At 38.4% G+C, this 27,898-nt stretch overlaps 1 protein-coding gene across 1 annotated transcript in view; it reads right to left on the reverse strand.

Annotated features, from left to right (window-relative positions):
• The window catches only part of EFEMP1 (EGF containing fibulin extracellular matrix protein 1), a 49,704-nt gene that overhangs the window by 3,654 nt on the left and 18,152 nt on the right, over window positions 1–27,898 (reverse strand). Inside the window, exons 5-8 of the mRNA XM_074908228.1 lie at window positions 9,206–9,328; window positions 5,518–5,637; window positions 3,001–3,120; window positions 1,453–1,572 (exon numbers count right to left, since the gene is read on the reverse strand). Of these exons, the coding sequence (XP_074764329.1) occupies window positions 1,453–1,572; window positions 3,001–3,120; window positions 5,518–5,637; window positions 9,206–9,328 (483 nt within the window). The remainder of the gene's footprint in view (window positions 1–1,452; window positions 1,573–3,000; window positions 3,121–5,517; window positions 5,638–9,205; window positions 9,329–27,898) is intronic.

Raw genomic sequence — 27,898 nt, forward strand, 5'->3', positions numbered from 1 at the left:
ACTGTGTCAAAGCAGATAGAAATGAGTTTGCTACAAAACCAAACACAGTGTCTTCAACTAAAAAGTCACCTGCTTGTCTGCTGAAACCCAACAGGTTTCTCTGTTCTTTACCTACTTTTTTCTGGGTGTTGGCTATAAAGGATTTCTCTATGCAGAAATGGAACACATTTGTTTATTGAGTGTTAATGAAGTCTGAAGATTTTTTTAGTTGACTAAAGATACACATTAATTGTACATAATACAACTGTAGAAATACCGTAAAGTTTCTAATTGGCAAAGAATTATTTTAGAGCAGAAGATATCTTGTAGATGGAGTAAAAAAGGTTTTGAGGAAGAGTTGTTATTTCCTACATTTTGCAGGTTCTCATTTTTAATTGCCTCGGCTTCATGGCCTAACTAAAACGTTAATGGCTGTATTGTAACTAAAATAGCTTTGAAAGCAATAATGAAAACTTGTTTATTGTTCAAAGCAGAGCTTCCTTTTCTGCATGCATAAATAACCTTGAATGGAGGTGAGGACTGTCAGACTTGCACTGCATTAATGCTCTAGTATTCTGTCAGAGCCAGAACCCCCTGACTGCCTACCTATATGGTCTCCTAAAATTAACACAGACAGAAAGGGTTTATTCAACTGTAATCTCTCAGAAGGCACAAACAGGTTTTTAGATGGTCAAACTACCCCACAATGTTTCAGTACCAGCTGCTGTTCTTAAGAAGGGAAAGAAATTAATCTGGATTTAAGAAAAAAATAATTAAAACCGAGTTGCTTCCTCATCCTTTCTGCCAGTTATTAGCACACCTATTTATTTCTAAAAATAGTGACTGTTAAATTTGGTTCTGGATTACAGAAGCAATGGTTCTTGCACATATGTTATTCTGCAATATTCTTTAATAAAATGCAGAGCCATTTAGCACCAATGAGGAAAACCCACAAACTTTAAAATTCTGGCATTTGGTGGCACCTGACCAGAACGTTTATTTTTCTAACCCAAATTATCTAAGCTGCTAAAGTCTTGCACGTTTTTCTCCTGTTATCAGAAGAAAAATATCTTTCATTTTTACTGTGGTTTGATTTAGTAATTTTTATGAAATGAAACAAGATATAAAGCCATGTTTAGTGTCTGTAAAAAATGGCCTGAATTTTTTCAGAAATACTTCTCTCTGAAAATTAGACTCACTACCTAGACATTCAAGACAAGTTTTACTCAAGGGTTGAAAAAAAATGAAATTTTGTCCTAGGAATCTGAAGGACTTAAAGTTTGAGCTGAAGGAATCAAGTAGGAATTAGAGAGATGCAATTAATCACCGAATGCTTTATCAGTGTATCTTTTGCTAACATAATGGTAATCCTGTCATGAAATAGAAATATATAGATAATGCTATTTCTGGCCAGACTAAGAACGTTTGCTCTTAATAATTCAGTACTGAGACTGCTCAGATGAGGGCACTTACCTTGACATGTTCTGCCTCCTACTACCTGGTATCCTTCAGGGCAGACACATGAGAATTTTCCTGGTTCATTGACACATTGATACTGACATATATAACTTGAGGTTCTGCATTCATCAGTGTCTGCAGAGAGCAGAAGAGCTTCCAGTTACTTCTTTTTAATATCTACCTTGTTACAGAACTAAATATAGTAGCTAAATGTTGTTTCTAACAGGAAAAAAAAAAAGAATTCTGTCTAAAAAGAACACGTTATCAAACAACTGAAATGTACTGCTTAACACCTGAAAGTTGCAAACAGAAGGGTTAATTCTACTTGTGTTCTGTCAATAATCTTTCAAAATGAAAACTTTAGATTTGAGAAAGCAGAAGCTAAATTAGACAAGAACAAGTTTAGGAAAATAATTCTTGAAAGTATTTCTAATTGTAGTATTGCAAAATATGATCGCTTTCACAAAAACCACAGATGTAAGATTAGTTAGTAAGGCAAATATACTGACTTTGTATTTGTGCCCGACACTAATGGAATAGCTCTTTGGAAAAGAGGGGAAGGCCTCTTTTCTGTATTCAAATCATATTCAGTCTATACCACTGCCTTTTGCTTTTTTAATCCTTGTGTAACCAGCAGTCCCTTGCTAGGGAACTGCAGTGTGAAACAGAATTTAACAGTATATGCCATTAACCAGAAATTAAATTAAACCTATCAAAACTAGGTAATGGCTTGGAAAACAGCATAACTCCCTCCTACTACCTCTGAGGCTTGAGCCCAGCTCTTGATTTTATGTCCTTGGAGGCTGCATACTTGCTGCTCCCTGTTTTGTTCACTTGCAAGTAGGATTAGTTAAAGAAGCTTGGAGAGGGAGCATCTGTAATAGCTCTGCTGGCTTGTTTAGGAGGGCAGTGGTAAACCAAAAAGACCTCTTTGGCTCAAAGACTGGTAGAAAGGATATGGGCTTTAAGGGTGAGATCATCATGTGTCCAAAAGGAGATTAGAGGACCCCTGTGGAGACTCTGGCAGAGGAAATAAAGTGTTGATTGTATAATCATCAGGAGACATGCTGTTTGTATACACAGGCTTGAAAGCACCTCAAAAGCACAATTGTCACTTCCTTAAAATCAAAAATTTGAGGTTTTATTTTCAGAGGAGCCTAACAACACACAAAATTGCACTTGTTTTTGGTTTGCATTCCTTTCCGATTCATTTAATGGTCATCAGCATTAGACCACACACAATTCAAGTGAGTTTGAAATAAGTATTCAGCAGCCTTATTCTTCCCAGCTGTGATCTGAACTATAGCAATGTCTGTCCTCTTTTGCACTTACTGTTAAAGAGAGATACCCGTATCTACATGTACCTGAATGCAGCTGCAGTTACTAAGGTGTGTATTAGCAAACACATTTGCAACATAAAACATAAATGTCTTGAGGGTTTTGGCTACAAACTGCACCCACAGCATGGCTCCACTGGAATTATATCTGTTAGCTCACAGAAAGACTTCTGGAAAAATAATTAAAAAAAATAAATCGATCTTCCAAGACAAAAAACTAGCTTACCTTCACAGTTGATTCTGTCACTGCTTAACTCAAATCCTGGGTTACACTGACAGATGAATGAACCCAGTATATTGTAACACTGTTGTGCACATGGGTTATTGGCATCGCATTCGTTTATGTCTGAAAGGAAAAATTACAGATCTTTATCTTGTGTAGCTGGTAATTAGGCTGATTAAGTGGATTAGTCCTTAGTCTGGGTCTATTGCTTAGCAGAAGCTCAGTTGACTATATCAATACAGATCTGCAGTCTCTGGAATGATGTCAGATCTATGCTTTACATTTCATGTAGAAAAAGAGTACTTTTCCAGGAATGAGAGTTATTCCAATGTGTGATGAATTCTTCCAGAAATGTTTAGTGTGACTATTAAACTGCACATTCCAGCGTCTTTTTTCAGGTATGAAATGCCAAGTCTCTATAAATAATTGATATAAAGAACACATACTGATAAGACCTCTCAGCATGCAGTGGTTAAGATTTGAGCTATTTATTATTTTTAAAATTTGTTTTTTTTAAATTCCATTACAATTATAGCATGAGCCTTTGGGGCCAGCAGTTTTGCAATGCTTTAAGGCCTAGACAATATTGGGGGAAAGTGTGTTTCTGTGCTAGATTTTTTCCATAAGGTGCCCATCCTAAGAACATATGTGAGAACACTGTGGTATGAAAAGTAAAGCAATTTTTAATGGGAAGTTGGTATTACTGTAATCACCTCTGAAATCTAGAACACTTGTTTTTCATAGGCTGTTGACTAACTGCTGCTCCTCTGTCATTCACTCTGTAGGTTTTAGTGTATTTTCTCTTGTATTCCTCCCCTGGATGTTTTCCATTCATATGTGTGTTTATCAGATATAGCCATTAGTAGAAAGCTACATTTGAACAAAAACCCCTTGAGTTCATGGCTTTTGCAAATGCTTATAAATGTCAGAAACAGTCATTTACAGATACAACTAAAAACTGAAAAAGATAACTAAGACTAGGCATTCGCAAAAACTAAACCAATGAGGAGGATGTTAACTCTTTATATGATGAACCTCCTAGTCCTGAAAATGAATGGTAATAGAGGAAAAATGATCACAAAGGGTTTTTTTCTTCTTCCTTTTAGTTAATTTCTGGCAACAGTGCAATTAATGTCCATCATGACAATGCTACCAGAAGGAATAAATGAGCTAGCCCAAGCCAGGATTCTGTTTGTTTTCCTTCCCAGAAATGCTGACCCACTTTCAATATATGCAAAAGTTGTAACACACATGTAATTGGTACAGCTGTCAAGTATCACTTCTGCCAGATGACTGTTGCAGATGTGAAAGTCTGTCTTCATGCAGCAACCATTCATTTACAAATTTCCATAAGATTTACTTCACCTTTCCTGGTGGGAGTATCCCTTATTAGGCTGGGAGGCCAGCAAGACAGAGAAGGGTTGGTGAAGTACCTAACAAGCTTGGAGCTGTCATAGATTTGTGAGTGTAATTGAAATAATACACCTTGCATTTGAACCATGGAAAGGGTCAAGTAAGTGACAAGTTCTCTCACACGGTTATGTTGTGTCCATCTGTAGTTTTTTATCCTATCATTTGATGAAAACCAAGAAATTCTTCTCTTCAGTGCTATGTAGTGTGCTGGGGTATTTGATAGGATATGGCAATGAGTGGAAGTAATGGCAGAAGCTGGAAAACCCCAATGGATTTTTACATATATATATAAAAATATGTATATAATACAGATTTCAAATCTATAAAAACTATGGCCATAAATAACTTCTGATCTCGATTTGCAATCTACATCGAAAATATTTTGATTTTTTTTTTCATGGCTATTTTCTCTGTGCTTCAGCAGGCATAGTTATCTTTTTCTTATTGTTCTAATTCTTCTAGAACAGAACTTAAAATTTCAAACTTTGCAGCAATCTTTAGGTTCTACCACAGGGCTTCCTGTGTTTACTTCTAAAGGGATGATCACTTCTAAAGGGTCACTCCTCCTTATTGACCCTCATTTTCACTTTAAATAGTATTTTCCACATATTCAAATGTGACATTTATCCTTTCTTTCCTCACAACGTTTATCATGTGCTGAGGATAATTACACTTCACTGTGGAGTTAGTACTGCTTCCCCTGGTTTCCAGTTCCAGCCTTTGTGTTGCATTAACTGGGAACAGTATCATGAAAGCCAATGATAATGCAAAGTGATCCACCAGAACTGAGAAAATAATTAAATCTAAGGTTAAATAATGAATATAAGCCTCCAGCATTCCAGTTACCAAACTAGATGCTCCTCTGAAACCTGATATACCAAAAGGTTTTCAATAAGGCTCTAATTTTCTCTCTAACCCTCCTGTACTTCTTGGATCACTTGCAGGCAAGACTCTCAGTACAGCAACGGGTATGTCTTACTGGTTGGTATTTATTTCCTTTAAGCTGGCATGAAGATACTTAAAATTTCTGCTGTTGCAAGTCACGTGTCAGTATTTGTCTCTAGATTGGGTGAGGTCATGTGTAAGTATGTACAGAGAAGTTCTTACCTACGCAGGTGTGGTTGTTGGATGCTAACTGGAAACCAGCATTGCATTGGCAGTAATAGGAACCGGGGGTGTTCACACATCGATGGTGGCAGTACGGAGGCAGGGTGCATTCGTCAATGTCTGAGTTAACAAAAAAGAGAAATTAGTTAAAATTCAATCATGGTGCTTCACTGTTGCTGTCTTGTGTCTAGAGAAACTGTAAAGTTAATTGCACTTGATTAAAAGCAGGGGGGGAAAAAAGCTAATGGGAGCTAGGTACTGCTTGTATGGATGTTAACTGGAATACACTTCAACTTTTGTAAAAACCTGTTGTATGCTGATTGTCTTCTAGACACTGAGATCAATGCACATTCCAACTTCATATTTTATTCAGTTCCACAGTACCGCTTAGTATTGTTTATTTTGTATAGGTAAACCCCAGAATGTTCTGCTATTCAACCAAGATTTCTCCTGATCAGTCATAATGCTGACCAACACAGTGAACGTGGCTTGTAGCTCTTGTTTTTCCAAAAATTTGGACGCAGCTCTCTTGGCATGTACTAAATCTTTTTAGCTCCATTAGGAAGAGTCCAAACTTTCTGTGCAAGTATAGGGGAACAGCGAGGATAGAAGATTAATGGGCCTGAAAAGGAAACAGGTGGTTGTGCTGCTGCAGGGATCCCCAGAAACTGGTTTGCTCCCCCAAGGGGCTGTCACTGCTCCCGTTCCCCCCCGCCTCTCCTGCGTGGCTTCCCATAGAGCAGCACTAGCACCTTCTGCCTGTGCTCTCTGCCCCAGAAGGTGACCAGGCTGGCTGAAGCTGGTGCTACCTCAGGCAGTATTAACTTCCCACAATCTCTTGCAGATTAGCCCTGGTTCCCTGGTTTTGAGGTGGAGCAGGCTGCCTTTCCAAGTTTCAGCATTCCTAATGTGCATTGGAGCAGGGTTTTCACCTGCAAGCCACACGAAATGTGCTACAGCCCCTTTTACCTCTCTGCATTTTAAAATGTTTCCTTGCATTCTGGAGGAGATATTCCTTCTGGTTTTGTCTGAAAAACTTTTTTTTATTATGCTGATTGTGCATGTATGTGCAGCAGCAGTCTTTAGTTGTGGCCTGCTTGAGCTTGGTGAAGAAATCCATGCCATGTTCTGTGCATGTACACAATGTGAGATTTCAAAGCCTCAACGCTCAGAAAAATAAGACCAGTTTTCACTGGAACAAAGAAAGGCACTTCCCATATCCATGCCAGATCTTGAGTTTCCTATCTCCAGCTGTTTCCACCGTAGATGTGTTTAAAAAGAGGCCAAGACTTTTTTTTTTATAATGAGGAAAGTGTTTGTTTTAATATCAAGTGAAAAAAAAAATATTTAAAAGTTAACCCTTGCTTTGTCAAATTTGCAGTCACTGTTTGGGACTAAATTTAGCAGTTGGTATTTTGGATGGTTCTGAATGAAAAGCCTTATGCTGGAAAATTCCTGGCTATCTGTACAGTAGTGATTGTCGCTGTAACTCTTTTGTTGCAGAGAGAAATTTGGAAGCAGAAATGGAATAAATTAGGAGGCACAGTAGATCTCGTCCATCCTTGCCTTTAGTGAACTAAGCTCTTACAAATTGCTGTTTGAAGATCTGGTTATACAATGTAGACACATGAGCAATGCTTTGCTGCTTAGGCACTGCACTTATGACCAAAAATGCCTCCAGGATCTGACCCTAATTCAGTGGGATTAGGTACACCAGGTCCATGTAGATCTGAGGGCTAAGCATTATCTAATCAATTCAGCCAAATCTTCTGTTTGAAGTAATGCTGCAGTCCTGTGTTTCAGAAAAGACTAATTTTGCAATATGTGAACAAGGAAATAATAAAAAAAAAAAAATCTCAAAAAGACAGTAATGATTTGTGAATCTAAAATCAATCAATTGTTAGAAATGAGTCCTTTTCTCCCTCTACCTTGAAGCCAAAATAGTCTGGAAAAATTTCTTTCAAATTTGAGAAACATTTCCTCCCATATGGAGAACCTCTATCAAGATCTGGCCCCAAGAACATTTTCTGGCTAAATTGTTATAAAATCCCCAAAGACAGGCTTTATTCTGAAATGCTGACAGTACTAAGTGTAGGGATGTACTTATAATTTAGGTCAGTGTATAATATGTAACACAGGTGTTATTCTTGGTTTTGACCTAAATAGGAGAAGGGAAATTTCACTTTCCAGACATCTTCATGTGTAGATTTAGATGCATAAATGTATTCATATGTAGATATAAGAGTACATCATTCTGCGTTTCTTTGGAGGCTGTAATATGTATTCCATGAGACTTTCAGGTAGTACTGTAGGTCTTGACATTAGAAGTGCTATTGCAGAGCAGTAATATACTTTATCTGCTCTAAAAAAATCTAGATAAAGCCCAGCTATTAAAAAAAAATAAAAATCAATGACCTGTCAAAACTATTTCTCTACCTACATTCCAAACTACTCATCCTACTCTTGCACAGAAAACTGAGAGAAATCAGCTACCTCTGCCTTTATATCAATTTGTCAGTTCAGGGTTTGACCCACATCTTTTGGGAAAGAGATAAGGATTTTTTGGTTGATTTCTGTAGCCCTTGGCTCAGAACCCTAAAGAGAGCCATGCCCAGAAATTTAAGTTAGTCTAGACGTGTACTGAAATTTCCCCAGTTTCCTTCCTGCAGCTCTTGTGACGCAGTGACTACCTACAGCCTTTGCAAGACTTTTTGAAAGAGATGAAAATTAACTTCTGAAACACTTCCAAATGCAGGATCTCTAACACAAAGAGGAGAACCTGAAGTGCTGTTGTTCCTCTTCTGCTAAGGAGAAAAAAACCCAAACAAATGCTTTTCTCCTATGCTTCATGAAACCAGTCTTGTGTCTTATTCAAAACCACTTCTTATGTCACCTCATGATGTATATATTAAATTCTCTTATTTCATAGTCATTTTTATCTCTGACAAACCTAAGGCTTAAGGCTGAAGTGCCTATAAAAGCAATTCATCCATTGAAATCACGATTAAAGAGGTGTTAAGTACAGGCTTAAAGAAGACTGCAGGAACAGAGTAATGGCACTGCTCCATAATGTCCCCAAATGAGGATGGAATAGGAAAGATGCAGTGTTTACGCTGCACTTGGATTGAATTTAATGCTATACTTGTATAGGTCCCAAGGGTGCTGATAGTTTATTTTGGCACAAAGAATAAAGCGTAGGGGTTTACAAGTTGCAAATATCATATACCTGCATTCAGAGTTTCCATCTCTTTCATTTATCCTCATAAAACACAGTGCAAGGGGGCTCTGCAGAGCAGGGATTCGGTCTGTGTGAAGGTAGTGCTCTGTCCTACAGATCTGGAGTCAAGTCTTACTGAGGTCAGTGGAAAGACACGCTTTAGGTTTGCTGCTATCGTAGACTTACGACTCTATCTGGGACATTAGGCAATACCCCAATACAAACAATAAACACAACGGTAACTGTTAGGAAAATTAATCTTGTGAAGTTCGACTCCAAGCGTTGATTCTACTTAAAAGTTTCCAGTTCTATGTTTTAGTGATGAATTATTGTGATAAAATGATTATTCCATTGCATTTCAAAGTTACATAGTGATTTTTACAGTACACATACCTACACACTTTGTATTCAATATGAAGTTTGTCACTGTAGATAACGAAACAAAATAATTTAGTCTGGAGCAACACTTACCAACGCATTGGTCCCCTCGTTTCTGATAGCCTGGAGGACACTGGCAGCTGAAGGACCCTCTTAAATTGACACATACTTGGTCAGCTCTACAATTATGGGTTCCAGTTGCACATTCATCTATATCTTTATTAAAAAAGCAAATGCAATATTAGTCATAAAGTTTACTTATTTGACCTGTTGAAATGCTTTATGCACCTTCAAGCTACCTGTCACCAAAGGCAGCAAAATTCAAAAATACTCCAAAAATGTCATGTCAATGCTTACTCCATTTGCAGGACATAAAATGCTGTCAGATTTCTAATAGCTTGTAACTCTAATATACTGCATCTGGAAATATTTTTAGATATGGTTATTTTTAACAACAGATACATCTTATTTGTATAAATACCATTAATGGTATTTGTATAAATACCATTAATATTTTGTACTTATCACTATAAAACTTTTAGTAAACTTCTTGCAACTTTATCATATTTCAACCATTTGCCTCTTTTGTTTAGTTATTTTCCATGCTGGTTGTTTGTTGCATGCTGAATTACTCTGGAAAATTTCAGCAAACATAGTTTAGCCCTTTCTCAAGAATGAGATGAGTTAAAAAGATGTTGTTCTGCTGATACTAAAAAGACATCAGTGATCTCTTTTGCATGGTTCCTGTGCTCCATACTTTGGACAGGGACTTAGAACTTGGTATGTAGTGGCCTTCTCATCAGGAAGAGATCTGCCTCTTGTCATTCCCATGAAAGTTTCCTCTAATTCAATCAATCTGTTGAAGCCTTTGGAAACAGTTTACGTATGTTTGGATTTGAACAGCACAGCTAAAAATGCAAATGCTAGACTGATACTTTTCAGTGTAATTCAGGCAGCTTTTAGTTCACACTAAATGCAGGTTTATACAAGTATAAAACCAACATTTTGTTTTTGCCTCTTCACTATAACTGCTGGAGGTACTTAATTATAATTAAACTGCATGTGCTGACAAATAGGTGGCTTAAAATGGAATTACAATTTGCTTTCTCATCTGAACATCCAAAATGTTGGAGAGCTTTTTATTGTAACCTGACACAGTACAGTGAAAAGACTTTTTAATTTTGGCATTGTACACAATTTGGAGACTCTAGGCTGAATAAACAAATTCCTTAAAACTTATGATCTCTAGTTTACAAATCTCAGCTGACCTCTCTATTTGTATAGGCACTGGGGACGTTAGAACATCACCAGTGGCAGATTCTGGGTGGTGCTTTGGAAAAAATGATGGATTCTTTCTCATAGCAAATGAAAACAATTTTGACCACAAGATTCAATAAAAAATAAACCATCAACAGTTTGAATTAATTCTCAGTGTTTGCACTTTCCCCAAATGCCCAAATATTTTATGTATATCTTCTCTTTATCTGACAGGAAAAATAAAGTCCTTTTATGTTAGCCCGCTCTCTGCATTTCTGCCTAATATCAGTCCTAAAGCTGCCGTGTTGACGCAGGACTTGCCGACTGCATTGTTCTGTACTGACAGCTGAAAAGCACATTCTCAGGTGTAAAGACTTTCAGAGACTATAGCTGGCTGCCTCATACCAACCTGACACATCATTAACTGCTGGAGCCAAAGCACGGTGAAGTCCAATGCAAGTCTTTGCAGGGACTTCACTGGGCTTTGCATATACTTCTAGTTTCTACAAAACTTGAAAATAAAATGGCTATAGTCCTCATACAGTTCAAATCCTTTTCGTTGCAGAGTGTGCTGGAACAAAAAGTTTATCTGATCTTGAGGAACTTCATATATGAGTCAACTTAACATGAGTTATGTTTTAAGATGGATTAGTCAAAATGCATTAGGTCCTTATATTGCCATTTGCATCTGTGGCTTGATTTCCATTTAGCTTAATTTCGATGGCATAAGAAGCTAAAATGAAGCAAACTAGATTGACTTGTGCACTCAGGGTATTTCATTTTTCCCAAGGGTGAGTTCAGTTTGGAAGAAAACCCGTTATTCAAAAGTAGTGTTTGACTGCTAGCTGCCTCCTCATTTGGAAACTCTTGGAGGATTTGATGTGGTGGCCAAAAAGATATGCATGGTTATAAGAATAACCTTTTCCCTGAGACTTGTTTCAAGGAAACCTTTGGAGCTCTTCTAAGCTTCTTACTCAAGGTAGGATCCCGCAATGGGTTGCGTAGTGGCTGTGACTGTATGTCCTGTCTGTCTTCTACATGTCATGAAAACATATATCAGTATGTAGCATATTGTTGGCAGGCTTCAGCAGAGCTTTATCAGGGTTGTTACTCTGCATTGTCTTACTTTTAGCTATCTTGACTGTCTTTACTGGATGGCTTTTGTTGAGGTGTGAATCCCTAGGCAAGCCAGGGAATAAAGCATTGATAGCAGGTCTTTGAAAACTCCAATGCTATTGTTTTTCTGGTGGACTTCACTGAACTGCCTAAGGTGGGATGTGAAGGTGGACAGGAGAGCAGCCTCTGTCCCTCACTGGAGAAGGGCAGTAAGCTGCCATGCTTGGAGTGTTCTGTTCACATCTGTGCAAAGAAATCAGTAATTTCAGAGGAAAGCTGATGGCCTAAAGATGACATTTAAGTGCTTTAAGGAAAATATTGTGGGAGGAGAACAAGGTGGCTAGAAAGGTTTCTGTGTGGGAACATTCAGTTCTAAAATCTCTAGTATTTCTGTTATTACAGACATGTCTACTGTTTTGAGCGATACAAGGGTGAGGAAGTGACTGGAAGATCTCAGTGCCAAAAGCAGTGCCAAATTTGAATTGTATTGGTGCAATACCAGAAGCAGCCCAGCCCTTGTGGAGTACGGAAAGAAGCACTGGTGGATTTTGCAATGGGATGTTGCTGCACAGATCTCTGCATCTGTGCCTTCAAGGTCCAAAGAGAAGTTTTCAACTTCTTGGCACTTACAGAATCACAGAATACTCTAGGTTGGAAAAGACCTTGATCATCTAGTCCAACCATTAACCTAACATTGACAGTTTCCAGCTATACCAGATGCCTCAGCGCTATGTCAACACTACTCTTAAACCCCTCCGGGGATGGGGACTCCACCACCTCCCAGGGCAGCCCATTCCAACACCTAACAAGCCCTTCTGTATAGAAATGCTTCCTAATATCTAGTCTAAACCTTCTGTGGTGCAGCTTGAGGCCATTACCTCGTCCTGTTGCTTGTTCCTTGGTTCAAGAGACTCACTCCCCCTCTCTGCACCCTCCTTTCAGGTAGCTGTAGAGGGCCATGAGGTCTCCCTTCAGCCTCCTCTTCTCCAGACTAAACCCCCCCAGTTCCCTCAGCCGCTCCCCATCAGACCTGTGCTCCAGACCCTGCACCAGCTCCACTGCCCTTCTCTGGACATGCTTGAGTCATTCAATGGCCTGTTTGGAGTGAGGGGCCCAAAACTGAACCCAGTCATCGAGAGGTGGCCTATGTGTCTCAAGGTGCCTTGAATTATCCTCCATTAGAGTATTTTTTTTTTCTGACTGTCCTAAGAGTTATTGGAGCAATAGAGGAGTGAAGGCATTGGAAGGAAGCAACATCAATGTTGGAGGTCTCTTTGGGATGAGGCAGATGAGCGCCGTTTTTCTCTGAGGTGGCAGAGGTAGAGTTACCTACCAATACACACACACAATGCTCTCCGCATGTGAAATAGCATAATCTTACCCTGGTGGAGCCAGTATTGATCTGGGATTCCCACTTAAGTGTTCATGCTTCTTGAAGGGGTAGATTATCTATCTGCAAGTGTTTAGGGTCTGACTTCCAGAGCTTCCAGATTGTTTTCCCACCTATGTCTCCTCTGTATGGAAATCAGTAACTCCCAGGTCTTCATTCCATTATTCCAAGAACTACATCTTCCACTTTAAATCAGACTTTTCCAATCCATTAGATTCCTAGCTTGTTTATCATAACTTACTCAGTGCCCTCTGATTCTGTGATTGTGATTTGGGAGCTGCATAAATTCCTGCTTTTAGTTGATATCAAATGCAACAATATGGGGATTAGATGGTGGTTATCCAAAGCACCTTTTTTTCCTTAAATTCTACCATATTGTTCCATTTGCTCTTTCTTGACAAAATAGCTAAACTTAAGTGTGCACAGTAAATGGTGGGTATTGGGAATCCACACTTCTGGCTTTTGCCAGCTACAGACACCCACGACTAGACTGATTTGGTGTCTGTGAAGACACAGCAATCTGGGGCTGTTCCTACAGGAACATCACAGGGTTCACCAGCTTTAATCTGAAGAGCAAGATAAATTTGTCTGACCTTTCCTCTCTAGCATGAATGTTTAATAATGTGTTATGTGCGTGTGTATTTATAATAATTAAAAAAATTAAAACAAGACACTCCATTGCACACACTTGTCTCTCTGGGGAGAGGGTGAGAGAACAAACATGTGACAGATGTTTGTCATGTTGCTTAATGCACTACTGGAAAGCACTCAAGATACCACAGTGATGAGTGCAGTATAAGAAACAGATCTAGAAAGAAAATAATGGGCTTTTACAAGCTCATTCTTGAGCATCTTTCCTCTGCATCCTCTTTTCCAAATCTAGTGTCATCATGATAAAGTTTGTTTCCATAAGTGTTTCAGCAACTGATGCCATAGCTGAAGCGTCTACCTTAAGCCAGTATCTTGTAAGATATACCTGGGAACACCCTCAAATCATTCCTCATCAACTTTATTTACATTTTATTCTAGATGTTTCACATATATCTGTTCACCCAGGTAGGCAATGTACATTATATTGGTGACCATTAACAAAAATGATCTTCTCTTTTAATGTTACCTTTTTTTCTTTGCGTTTTCTAATCTCAGCTAACATTTTAAAAGGTGGTGCTGTTCACTACAGATAAACAAGAGCTGTAAGTTTTTATTAAGTCGTTAAACAACCTGAATAGTATTTTATTATTGATGCATGCAACTTGTGAAATATAGATTAATTCTTAAACTCACTCTATCTCTAAGTCTGATCTAAGATGTTGCACAGATTTTTATTCCCAGACAGTTATTCTTGGGACAGTTACAGCCTGTGTAGTTGGAAAATTTCCTTTGAAATAGCCTGGGTGTGTCTAACAATCCTTTTGCAGATCGAACTTTGCTGAAAATGGAGCTGGATTTTCTGTCTTGGTCATTTTATGTAGTATTTCAATAGGCCTCTCAAAAGCAAACTTACTACAGGATTTATCTGTGTTTAAAATAGTTATAAAAATGTAACAAAATTTGTAAAATGTGTTTGGACTGAGTAGTTTAATTTCTATATGTTGTTTACATCCAGAATGCTATACTGAGAGAGCTTCAATGTCAAGTATTCGGGGAATTGCAAAACACAGAATTCAGGCTCTCTTAAGTGTCTGAACTCAGATCCATTAAGCATCCTGACACAGTCTTCAATTATATCAATCTTACATTCTGTTTTTCCCGCAGGCTTGTGCTCAGCCAAACCTTACCATTCCCAAAATGGGATAGGCAGTATGGTCCTCTATCAAGCTGCAATGATTACTGTTATAGAAAACCTTAAATTGATGGAAAGAGTCAGAGTCAAGAGAAAAGAGGAGGGAGAAGCATTACAATTGAGGACATGGGTCTCTCAATTAAATTACACCTAAGGTGCTCCTTCAGAAATGTTTATGGAAGTCCTCAACTGTACTATAGTAAACATGGGCTGCTAGACCCCAGTGACTCATTCTAATATAAATACTGCCTTTTGGAGCAATCTCCAGGGCTACTGAAGAAAGCCCATTTGAGAGGACTTTCATATTGATAACTATCTGCAGCTTGAGATGACGTTCTGATTTGCACAGGCTACTGTTCGAAGCTTGTAGGGTGCTACAGAAATAATGTGAGAACCATGGAGGGCAGCAGAGCTTGCTCCTGTATTCCTTAAAAATATAAATCAACTTGCATTTCATAGTTTTAATTCCATAAGCCTCACTAATAGCTATACCCAGTGATTCCCTCATTTTCCAAAAATGTACCCGCACTCCCTCTTGAAGTGATTTACACAATTATGTCCTTCCATTGCTGACTTTGGCAGCCTGCTCTATATTTCAACCACCAGTTGTGTACAAAAATTTTGCCTGACCTGCTTTTTAGTTATAGCTTTCTCTAAATCTAGTGTATGGTTCCCTGTTTTTAGAGCTAGTTAGTTTTTCTATTTCTCTACTGCAATCCATTCTGTCAGGCTCTTATCTACATCCATAAAATTCTTTCCTAGTCTCTCTTTCCGAGCTACAAACCTGGCTCTGTTCCCTTCATGCTGTGACTCATTTTTCCCAAACCCCCTGACTCATGCTGCTTGCTCACTTATGCAACAGCTTAATCTCTGCAATTTTCTTCGTATCATTAGGAGAAGTACATAAATTCACAAGATGCATTTCACTAGTGCTTCAAACTTTTGTAGAGAAAAATGCAATCCACATCTATCCTTCCTCTTATTCAAGCCTCTTAAACCTTTTCTCCTCTAGCTGCTCCTACCTGTATGTTGTGCTCAGAGCTGGAGAACTGTATTCTTCACTAAATGGAGTATGCCTTACTCCTGTGAGGTGCTCAGCTTCTTGCTGCTCACTGCCTTTTAACATATTGCAATTTACTACAGCATCTTCGTGCTCTCCTTGTTCGTGTATGTATTAATCTGTACAAACAAGTCACAAAATGTTTGTAGGTTGCTTTCTCTATTCTAATCTGTAACAATCCTGTAAGCAGAATACCTCACCAGATCAAAAAGGTGACTCTTAAAATGACCTTATCGGATTTGAATTCTTATTTCTGCCCATACTGAGCAGCACCAATGGACAAGGTTCTGAATGGTTTACACAAATCTAAACTCAGAAGGATTCCGCCAATGTCAGTGTTGCACTTGTCATTGACTCCGTTTGTTTTGAATGTAAACGATAAATATTTTAGTTAATATGTTTAATTTTTTTGAGTTGTCAGTATGACTGAGAGCAGAAAATTACTTGGTCTATTTTTCTATAAGATTCATCTGACCTGAAAACACTGCTTCCCAGGTAAGCAGTGGCACCAGTGAGTCTGATATCAGACATACAGTGATCTACACAGGACTGCAGGTATCATGAGCAATTTACTGAACTTCAGAACTCTGTAAGACCTTTCACTTTCTCTCCACTTCATCAGCTTCCCTTCTGTCTGTAAGATATTTTATATTAGTGTTTTTCAGAAATAACCAGCTGAAGGTATAATACTTAAAGAAATTAAAATATAGTTCCTCCACCATCAGTATGGGCTTACTTTATTTCACCAAATTAAGTATTCTGTCCCTTATTTATGTTTCTTATATTGTTCTTGCAACTGAAGCCAAACTCACTGCTATGTCGTTTCCTGGATCCTCCCTGATCCTTTCTTACACATAGGAACAACATTAGCAACCTTCAAATTCCCTGGTTCCCTCCCCAGCCTTAGCAAGCTATCAACAATTTCTGTCAAAGGCTTTTCTATTTCCCTTGCTACTTCCTTCAACATTTGGGATGTTATTCATCTGGGCTGGATGCCCAGACAACTTTTAACTCATTGGTGTTGGGAGGCTGTTCTTTGCGGTGGTAAATACCAGCACTAAATATGTAACATAACATCAGGTAAGTAGGTACCAGAAGATTACATATTTGGAGAGATCTCTCACTTCTGGAGTGGCAAAACCTGTTAATATAGAGATCTGTGCTCTAACAGTGCAGTCACTATCCAGTAGTGTCATGAGGTAGCGTCTATAATTCTGTACACCTCTGTAGCAGCCCATAAACTCCCTCTTTATTGCTGTTTTTCTCTCTCCTTTTTAAATTTTCCTTTGGCCCTTTCATGTTAAGTATATTGGACTGATTGCCCTGGTAACAAGTTTTCACAGTTGAGCGAAGATAACCTGCACAAATACTTGTTTGCACAGGAAAAATGTATGTAAGAGCCAAGACCTACATTTAAGCAAATATGTGAGGTAGAATGTTGAAATTAATGAGACTTTTATGAAAAATGGCACGACTTCTTTCGGTGTGCTGAAACATTTCCCCTCTCAAATTTGAGAGTATAACAAAGCAAGTTCCTTGTAGATTTGTCTTTTAGTCATCTTGAACATCACGGCACAAGAAAATAGAAGTAATGCAAAGTATTAATGTATATAAAATAATAATAATTAAATGCAGTGCATCTTACAGGTTTTTGTGTGATTCCTGTATCTGGACTGCAAAAGTGTTAGCAACTACCATGGATTTGGGAAGTTACCCAAGCACAGTGACTTCATGAATATGAAGGTACAGGAAAAGCATCCTTCTATTAGCAGAGTTAATGAGGGATCAAGCTGTAATAATCAAGTCTGGACTGCAGTACTTTGTCACAATTATGTATTGTCTTTGGTATGTCCAAACTGAATAGACTTATCACATAGAATAGCAAAATAAAGGAGTAAGCCATAGCTTTCAGCACTACAAACATCTCCCACATGTTTGTTTGGGAGTGGCAGGCAGCTGAAAAGGGAAAAAAAAATTAAAATGAATGAAGTTTTGAATGGATTCATTACTTCCTTTCTTCTACTTTGCCTCTATCTGTGATGATACCTTCCTTCTCTAGTGTATGCCATGCAGCCTGGAAATTACACTGCCAAAGGTAAATAGCTTCTAATTTGGAGATTTTTTTTGACTTTGAAGACAGAGATGCCACAAGCAACTGAACGTGCTTTTTCTACTCTGTATCATAACATAAGACAATATTTCTAATGGTTATGTTCAGGACAGCGTTTTAGGGGTGACAAGGTAAGGGTGCTTAACCTGAACCAGCACCCAAACATGACTTGGGCTCCTCTGCCCTCTGCACAGTAGCTGTCCAGGCTGGAAATGCTATGGCCAGATAAAAAGCCTAATGCTGTGTTACAACTTGTTCTGTGTTGTGCTCTGTACTTCTCCAGGCCCCCACCAGTACAAGCCATGTTCAGTGCAGCTTGTAGGAATGTGTTCTGATAAACATTCACTATCCAATTGCAACTAGAGTGAATTAAATGAATGTGACACATAAAACACTGTTCAAGTGGTACCAGAATTAAAATTATTATTATAAATAAGTGGCATGGCTAATAAGACAACCATGTTAGTCTGATAGAAGGCCACAAAAACTATTCCCAAAAGACATTTAACAATAGTCTTTTCTGCCTTAATAAAAAGACATTTAACAATGGTCTTTTCTGCCTTCTGCCTCTGTGTGTTAATAAAACAAGAACATGGATGTTAATACGTATGTCTTTATGTTTAAAGTTTCTCAAAGGGAAGAGTACTTCTTCCCCAATAGAAGACCACAATGTTAACTATTAGTCTTCCTGCTCATCAGAAAGAAAAATATTCCATGTTTTGTACTGATCTCTATTAACTTCCCATATATATGCTTGGCTTTATTTCTGCTGGGGCCATAAATGGAGCCATACTTGCTCTCAAGTTACAATCCAACAATTCAGTGCAACATGTCTGCAAGTCTGCTTCAAAATGTGAGTTGTCATAATGGTAAAGTTTTTGATTTAGATTGCAATAGCTTATTTTTACTTTCAGGAGAGTATTTCCTGCTGTTGCTTTCTTGTGACTTTATGCTAGAGGTCTAACAACTTGTGCTTTTTGGTTCATGCCTGCCTAAGAGAGGATCACCCACCCATGATGACCAATACACTTGGACTATACTCAAAAACAACAAGGGTGGTTTAAACTATTCCATTATTGCAGATGAAAGAGTTCTCCCCGACATCTGGCATATCATCTTCAAAACTGATATGGAACATTTCCATAAATTCAGCTTAACATAGTTTTTGTGAGTGTTCCAGAGTATTTTTAACATGAAAAAATAGCATGCAAACTAATTTCCTATTTGAAAGTAAATGTCTTGTTCTTATTTCTAATTCACCCAGTTATTAAAAAGAAAAAAAAAAGTTCACTTAACTTGAAGCATACTGTTTTGTTTATTTAAGTTAATGGAAAAGCTAGTCAGTGTTTGATGTAAAGCTGCCCCCTTGCTTGAAAGAAAACCAAACAACTGGTTATGAATTATGAATATCTCCTAATAGTTTCCAGAATTATCTGAAGGATGTATTTTTTTTTCTTAATTACGTACACTTGAAAGTTCCAAGTTCCCTATTCATTTCCATTTTGTTTATTTCTCTCCTTGGAAACCTCATAAGCATTTTCCTTTAGCTAGGCTTGACTGAACAAAATATTACTGCTACAACCTGTAGTATTAGGGAAATAAAGGCCCAAAAATTCACTGTGGTTTTTAATTAGGAAGTTGAAGAATCACTCATTAAATCTTTGCAAGCCTTTTCACAGCACTTACACCCGCAGCTGCTGGGTGCCTGCACAGGAAAACACAAAGTTCTGCTCAAAAAGTGTGCTTCAGAGCACACTTGAAAAAAATCAACTTTTATTCTGAGACAACACAAAACGGTTCCTGGAAAAAAAAAAATCTTGGTTTTCTTGTATGTTGGCATGTCTTTAAGTGGTTTAGTCCTAATCAGACTGTTCCTCTTGTGAGGAACCACAGTGTCTCCTACAGCGAGGGAGGCATCTCCACGTGGGAGTTGCTGGCAAAGGTTCTGCAATGGGGGATGCAGTCAGGTGAAAACCTGCTCTGTCTGTGTGGCACCACCCTAGTCTGCATCTCCTTCTGACAGTAAAGGCAGCTAGTTACCAGCGGAACAAAATCGAATTAACACAGCGATCCAACCGATGCACCGAGCATAAACTATGTGACATCCAACCCCCTCCTGAAATACAATAGCCTGAGGCTTTTTTTGGTAGTGAATGCATAGCTTGTCAGGGCACACTTCCCGACTTAAGACATAAACCAAAGAACTTAAAGTAAGGGACCAATTTTATCAATAAAACCTTAGTCTCCTTCAGCTTTTGCAGGCTGAATGAGCTCCTTTAGGAATTTTAACTGTAGTTCCCAAGCTGAGAACATTTAAGTTCAAGTCGAGTTCAATAGCAGCTATCAGAAGGAGAAGGCTTATCTAAATGATGATATTGTTTTTAGCGCTAATCATCCTATCAGTTGGCAGTACCAACATGCTGAAGTCTCCACAGCTCCTACGTAAATAAGCAGATTCCTGATGCTGTTCCAACTGCAGAAATGCCTTTGAAGGCATTATTTAGTTCAGAATTTTTCCTCCATGGTTATGTGATACTTTTAGTGTGTTGCTTATGTACCCACAGATGCCTTGTTGTGAAGAAATGTATCTAATACTTATTTACTTTCAAAGTATAACAGGTGGGCACTGGTCTGTATTTTACCTTCTCGTGAAATGAAAGATGAAATGGTTAAAAGAAATTAACTTTAATGCCTTTTACAACTTTTGAATGATAGACCAACAAAAGCAAATTATGGAAATAGTACTTAAAAAAGACACATCAGTTGATCTGGTCCAAAATATACTCTAGGGATGGGAGGGGATTGGAAGAGCTGGGATAGAAAAACACAATGTTCAGGTTGCACAGTTCAAGTAAAGTGAAGTGAAATGTATGTGCAAAAGTTAAGATTTTTGTGGCAATATCAGTTTGACTACGCTACAAACAAGCAGCGTTATGTGGTACTGATCTAACAAAACCATCAGGAACAGTATCTTGTAAATTTTTGTTTGCCAGTCTTGCCTTAAGAATTCACATGAGCTGACTCTCCATTTGCACTTAAATGGAAAATCCAGTTTTCCATGTAGTTCTTAACGTGAAGGGGGCTTAAAATGAAGTTTTAAAAATTCTTTGTTTGAAAGAGAATAGATACAAGAGGCAAAGTCAGGCAGGATCAAAAGAGAGGCAGAGGCACCAGGGAAAAAGAAATCTGTTCTTTGAAGGGAAAAGAAAAAAAAAGGCAGTATGAATATTTATGAAGAAAGAAAAATGAACATCAGAGTTCAAAAGATGTATCGTGATAGAGGTGACTAAGTGGAGGCTAAAGAAAAGAAGGGGGGGGGAGGGGGGAAGCAAGGCACAAGAGCCCTTCTAATGTAGCTGCTTGTCACAGAAATAGTGTTTATTAAACACTTTACTATAATTCATGTCTAGCAGTGTGATCGGGTTAGATCACCAGGTGATGCCCAGAGAGCTAGTAAGTACCTGCCAACGTCTATATTTTGCTGCTGGTTTTCTGATTCCAGTATAATCGGAGCTGTTAGTAGAATGCCTAAAGAGCAAGTGCAGAGGCGGCCTGGTGTACCCTGTGTAGCCCAGCAGAACGTGTCCTGCTGTGGCTGCATGTGCCTGGGACACACAAGACCTGAGCCCAGGGAAGGTTACGGTGGGCTGGGGGCAAAGGGGGGATGCACGAGAAGGGTGACTGAAGTAAGTTGAGGGTGTGCAGTCTACTGAAGATTGTAAGTTGGAGTGCTGCTTGGGAAGTATTTGTTGTTCTTTCAAAAACCTGACAAAAAAAAATCTTAAAACTGAAAATTATTATTATTTTTGGCCCCAAACTAGGATTTTTCTGGGGTTTAGCCACATTTTTTTCTGTGTTCGGAAACAAAAAAGAAAAAAGACACCAAAAAAATACTTTGTTCTTTCAATGAGCCAGTAATAAATAAAAACTAACATTTTAAAAAAACAGAAGTTTCTTTGGGAAGAGAGAGCTATTTTTTCTTCCAAAATTACTTTGCCTTAAAATTGTGATCTACTCTGCTCTCAGGCTAAGGATCTGACTTTCCAGCTGCCTTTAAGCAATCAAGTAGAAGTAGCAATTGGGACAGCTTTTCTCTTTCGGTCCCCCCGCCCGGTCTTTGGCTGGGAAGTTACACGGGTTTGCCTCAGAATAGAGGCTGTGCTACCATAATCCTGGCACTTTTCACTGAAAGTAAGATTTCAGCAGTGTTTCCTAGAGTAAGTACAGTACTCCTGAAGTCTGCTTGCAGGACTGTCAGGATGGTGCAATGCAGCAACCTGTTTTTGTTTGCCTGAGCATGTGATTTTTTTCCTTTTTTTTTTCATACCTTGTGATCTTCACAGACTTCTGGCGAAGCTTAAAAGGTTTGTTTGAGAAGGGAGTGGCTATCATTTGTTTAGAAAATAAATAGAAAATAGTAGGCCAAATACCAGTAAAGTTCCAGTTTTAAAATATTAAACTAACATACAACATTGACCTGAAAAGGTCACATGAAGTGGGAGAAAGGACGTATTTAGACTGATTGCCAGGCAGGACGTGGGATCTCTCACTGACTTGGCAGTAGATACTTCAGCTCTATTTGCTATTAGTGGTGTTTCTAATGCTTCTTATTTGCTGAGTTCTTAAGTTTGACAAGATCCATGCTTTATTTTTCAGTATTTCCACGGTATTAAACAAGTGTGTAAATCTATTCGGAGAGTAACCAAGGCCTGCACCGCCCCCTTTGTTCTGCTTTCTCTTTGGGTAGTAGACAGGATGCTCAGAAAGCTGGGAAAACGGAAATTTTGAGGGGTTTTCCTTTGTGGTATGCTACTGGATAACACGATTATCTGTAACCTGTTTAGACTTGCTAAATATGGTGGAATAGGGCCCTTTGTTTTCAAATTTTTCAGTGAGATTGAAGAAAGAAATGACATTATTGTACTTAAACTACAATAGAGCTGTTACAATTTCTTCAGAAGAAATTGTAAGATTTAATGAAAATGTAAGCATCCCTTTCTATGGTCTGACTTTAGGGTACTTGGCTAGCATAAAGTAGAAAACCTAACGCAGCAGATAAATAATTGCTGCCACATCATCTAAGCACATCATTATCACTGCTGGATGAGATGAAAGGTATTTACAAATGAGAGTCTGCCAGGAGAACACAGTCAGCTCAAGCTTGATCCAGCTCCAGCTGTAATCAATAGGAGCCTTCAACTAAATGAGAGCTTAAAGAACAAACTCTCTTCGTTTTGAAACACATTACACTTCAAATTTTGTAAAATTAAAGCTGGAGCTCATCAGAAGTGAGGCAGGGAAGGGTTTAGTGCCTAACAAAGCCCCTTGTTTTACACCACGCGTTGTTTGATGGTCTTCAAAATTATGCTTTCCACTCTGACAACCTCAGCCCCCATTTTTTCCTTCTCCCCCTTAAATCTCCCACTTTTACTTTGCTCCCTGTTTTTCTTTCCCTATTCCTTTGGGTACTGCCCTTCTAATTTTTCAAGGTGGAGAATGTGTCTTTGTTTGTGAAGAGCAAAGCGAATTTATGGCACCCTATTCATTATATTTATGAATCATATCTAACTGAATTTTTCCCATAGCCCAAAGGTGGCTGTTTGCCCAAAGGCACTGTTCTCTCTGCCTGTATTTGCTATTTATAAGGTGTATTTTAGTTTACATCAGAAGCTGAGGGAAAGACTTCTGCTTGATATCACTTCTGCCAACTGAAACCCACAGAGAAGCTGTGGCCAAAGGGACTCTGTACAAAAGTTGTCTGGGCTCTGTAATCTTGTACACGTAGGTGCATGGTAGTATATATTAGTTGCCAATAAAAACAATCTAAAATAGATACAGCCCTGTACAAGTCTCGAGACGAACTTAAAATGTACAGAACACAGGTAAGTGAGCACTGGGAGAGAAACACACTTTGTCAAAACACAGTTTGGTGAGAAAATCGGCTTTTGCAAGATGGTCATGAAAGGACAAGAAGCAGCTCTGACAATCCTGTCTACTCTGTGCAAGTTGATTAAATTCCTGAAAGTGTAGTTTACAACTGAATTAAAGAGAATTGTTGGTTTTGAAACTATTTGTGGTTATGACAAAGTGTGGGCACTCCCCAGAACATGTTAAGTAGGCAGTGTAGCCAAGGACACTGAGATATGAACCATTTCAGTCCCCAAAGGGGTACACTCCTATCACCAACTGCTCAATGTCAGGCAAGTCCTCTGGCTCTGGGGCACTGACAGGCACTGAAAAGCACCAGCAGCATGGAGCCTACTGTGCACGTCGAGGGAGATCTACCGTGGGACAACTGTTACTACAAATGCCCTGCCAAACCAGGCTTTTGGACTTGAGACACCTTCAGGAATAAATAGGAATTGGCTTTGTAGCTAACATGGGGAAGGCAAGGAACAGGGCCTGACTGATTCACTGCACAAGTTTTTTCTAATTGTTTGTGGCATGAGACACTTTTCTTGCTCCTGGCTCCAGGAAGAAAGGTAAGTGAGAAGCTTTAGCCATCCATCCTTCATAATAAGGTAGCACTGATGCCCTTCCTTTGTCTTTTTCAGAAGGTATTTTGCTCCACTATCAGTCTATTCAGTTCCTCTTTAAAAGGCATGAGCTCCCAGATTCTGATTTTCTTGCAAATTGAGCATATGAGCTAATTGCCAAGGATATGTAGCCTGTCTGCATCTTGGTATTGCTGAAGGATGCCCAGCATAACTGTTTCATTGCCCAGTTGTCTCTAGCTCTAAGTAGACAGTCATAAATGTTTGATTAAAATCTAATCTAGCCTTTCCATGACCATTGCAGAGGTTAACTAATGAGCACAGGCTCACAGGGGGAACATAAGGGCCTCATATGCTGTTGAATACAGGCCAATATTGGTCAAAATAAATTTTGCTCATAAATTCTTCCAGGATGGGAGATTTCTCAATTTAGACTTCCATCAAAGCTATTGGAAAAAACTGTCAATCACACTCAAGGTTTTCATAGATGTCTTGCTGCCTCAAATGCCTTCCAGATGGATTTAATTCCGGTATGATTGATTGTCCACTCAGCTTAGCAGCTGTGCACTTCAGGGGGAAAGTTCATGCCATGGTCATTCATCTGCTGGATGGCAAAACAAAAATGACTAGTGGCTCTTTCTTCATGGAACTGCTATCTTCCAGTAACTGATGAGGCAAGAGATGAAATGACAGAAGATGAATCTAGGGGAGACTAATTATATCGAAGTAATTAATGCCAAGAGTAAAGAATAGAATTAAAAGGTAAAGCAAGGAGATATGTGCCTAATTATTAATGAGATGGTCTATTTAAAGTGGAGGAAAAGTAAACATCTACAAGCAGATTAATTTCTTACCCACAGGGTGAAGGGATGAATTGCTTAAAATTCTGAAGCTAGAGTGTTTTACAATAATTTTTTTGATGATTTAACCAATCCTATTATTATTTACACTGTGGTTTTTGTTAGCTGGAATAATGCAAACAACTGTCTGCAACATTAACCCTTCTCTCAGGCTAATCAACTTCAAATTTACTGTGTACGGTTAAGAGGTCTATCACAGTATTTGTATTTCTCTTTGCTGTTAGATTAGAGAAGCCCTCATCATGGATGAGGATTCCACTCTTCTGCTGATACACAAACTCTGCACCGAAAGATGGGGCCGCTTTCAAGCAACTTCAGTCTCGGAAAGGGAGAAAGTAGAGGATTTTGAAGGATGACAAGAACCAAGCTGGTAGGTGATGATATTTGTGTAAAGACTTTTAAAAGCTTTTGCAAAATACAGACTTTCCAGACTGGGACTACTGAAGAGGAGGGAAAGTTTTTTAACAGGCTTTAAACATGTAGGTTAAAGTGGCTTAAAAACTTTCCTTTATAGCACCTAACCAACTCCAATGATTTAGAGGCTGGTTTTAATTAATCAGATGCTACCAATGAATATGCAAAACACTGGCAGAAGACCAATTACAAGATTGGTTTATAGCAGTTAGTTGAACATCCTCTGCAGCTAGATCTGTATCTAAACTTATTTAAGATCTAATACTAATGTATGTTTTGGAGATTTCATGGACAGGCAAAAAGATCAATATGAAAGAAAAGAAATACAATGTCTCAGATAATAGCAAGATAGTATTTTCTGAACTGATTTCAAAGTTGCAAAAACACCTCATAGAAATGAAAACTAAGTCATGAAAGTTCTTGTACCCTATTATATTCAAAAGGACTGGCAAGTGTTTGGTGTGTTTTAGGATCAAGTCCAAATGATTTTTAAGGAGTTAGATCTCATTTTCAATGAAAGGAAAATAAAAAGGAAGCAAAGCATAATAGGTAAGTAATGGCTGTATACATATTAAAAAGAGATCTTTTCAAAGCAAACAACAATGATCTCTTATCTACAGAACATTCAGTAAATAGGTTAATTTTGCATATTGACCTAAAACTCTTGGGCTTGATTTATTATTGTTCTCATTTGTGCAGTAGTTCGTATTTACCCCATAAGGCTTCATGCTTATTACATCTCCATGTGCTCGCCTGAAATGTCCAGTAGTAGAGAGTAAAGCCTCTCCAGCCAGAAAATGAGTCTAAGTTGTTCAGGGAAAGAACTCTCTGTGAACATACAGCTACATGTTACTCTGTCCCAAACCAGTCATGTCTGCTGCATCACTCTCCTCCTCGTAATGAAGAGAATCTATCTGATTTTCAGATCGTAACAATCTGCAATTCAATTTCTAGAAGAGGTAAGATTTTACAGGAAGGATACAGAGATGATTATTTTAGTCAAACCAGGCATCACTTCCTACAGAAATGGCACAAAGTATCTAGTTAGTAAAAGTGACAATATTTTTTTTCATCTGGCACTGTAAACTGTTCACAATCCTGTTTAGAGTCACCATAAATCAAACCATAAAGTATCTGGTTTCCTAAAGGAGCAGCTTTATTTCATTAACATTTTGAAACTCACACTGCAATGCTGCTAATTGTATAGTAATTTATCCAGGATCACAGTGTGAATTACTGTTTTCAGTCAGATTTTGGCACTCGTTGCCAGCTTAAGAAACAAGGAAGAGAGAATAAAGAATTAAATAGAGACAAAAATGACATGAATATCTAAAAGGGACAGCACTGCTAGATGTGAGACAAGCTGGGATAGGCAGCAGAATTCTCTGAAAACTGTCCCAGCAACATAACTGCAAACCGAGTAAACAGTTCTGTGCCTTCAGATCAAGGCTACTCCCTCCTATAGTTTCAAGTGTTTCCTATCCACCTGTGAATAGGATTGGTCTGTGCTTGGTATTGCAGGCTTGCTCTGGCAAGTTGTTTAGTAAGGGCTTTTAAAATAAAAGTTCCTAGCAACAAGATGAAGGATTAATTCCGGACAGCTTTGAGTAATTGTGTAAATTTAGGCATGTGCAAAAAACGTCAGTGAAATTGCTGGGATCCAAGCTTGTGCTTTAAATGCTGGAACACAACTAAATGTGTCTTAACAGGACACCTCAACATAGGACCAGTAGTTTTGTTTATTAAAAGGATTCTTGCTATGCTTTCAGTACTTTAAGAAGTTTGGTGGGCACTAGGTAAGAATAAATCTTCGCATTTATTCAGAGCTTTGCATGTTAAGTAGCATAGACACTGAGCACTGAAACTATTGTTTTTTTTCCTAGTTTGGGTATACACATTGATTTTTTTTTTTTTAACAAACCAAAATTGAGAGTTGGGTCATAGGAGGCTGGGAAGAACATTCAGATTCTCACTAGTTAGTCTGCTTCCCATGCAGTGTTTTCCTACAAACCCAGGGCTGCCCCAGAATTGTTTTTCCCTTATGGAAAGCACTTCCTCACCTGCACCTTTTTTTTAAGAAAACAAGCCAGTTTTTCCCATAAACACAGCACAGTTTTATAAAAATTTCAGTACTGAGAAGTACAGTAAGAAATAGTCTTAGTAGTAGGTGAAACCTAAGAAGGTTTATTTTTTAATCTTCAAGTAAAGGAGGAATGCAAGCCAAATGTTGAAAAGCATGAAGATGGAAGGTTTTCTCAGGTGAGCTTTGTCACTGCATCTGTGCAGACAGTGCCTTCCCGAA

This window comes from Athene noctua, chromosome 1, assembly GCF_965140245.1.
Source record: "Athene noctua chromosome 1, bAthNoc1.hap1.1, whole genome shotgun sequence".
NCBI classification, from domain to species: domain Eukaryota; kingdom Metazoa; phylum Chordata; class Aves; order Strigiformes; family Strigidae; genus Athene; species Athene noctua.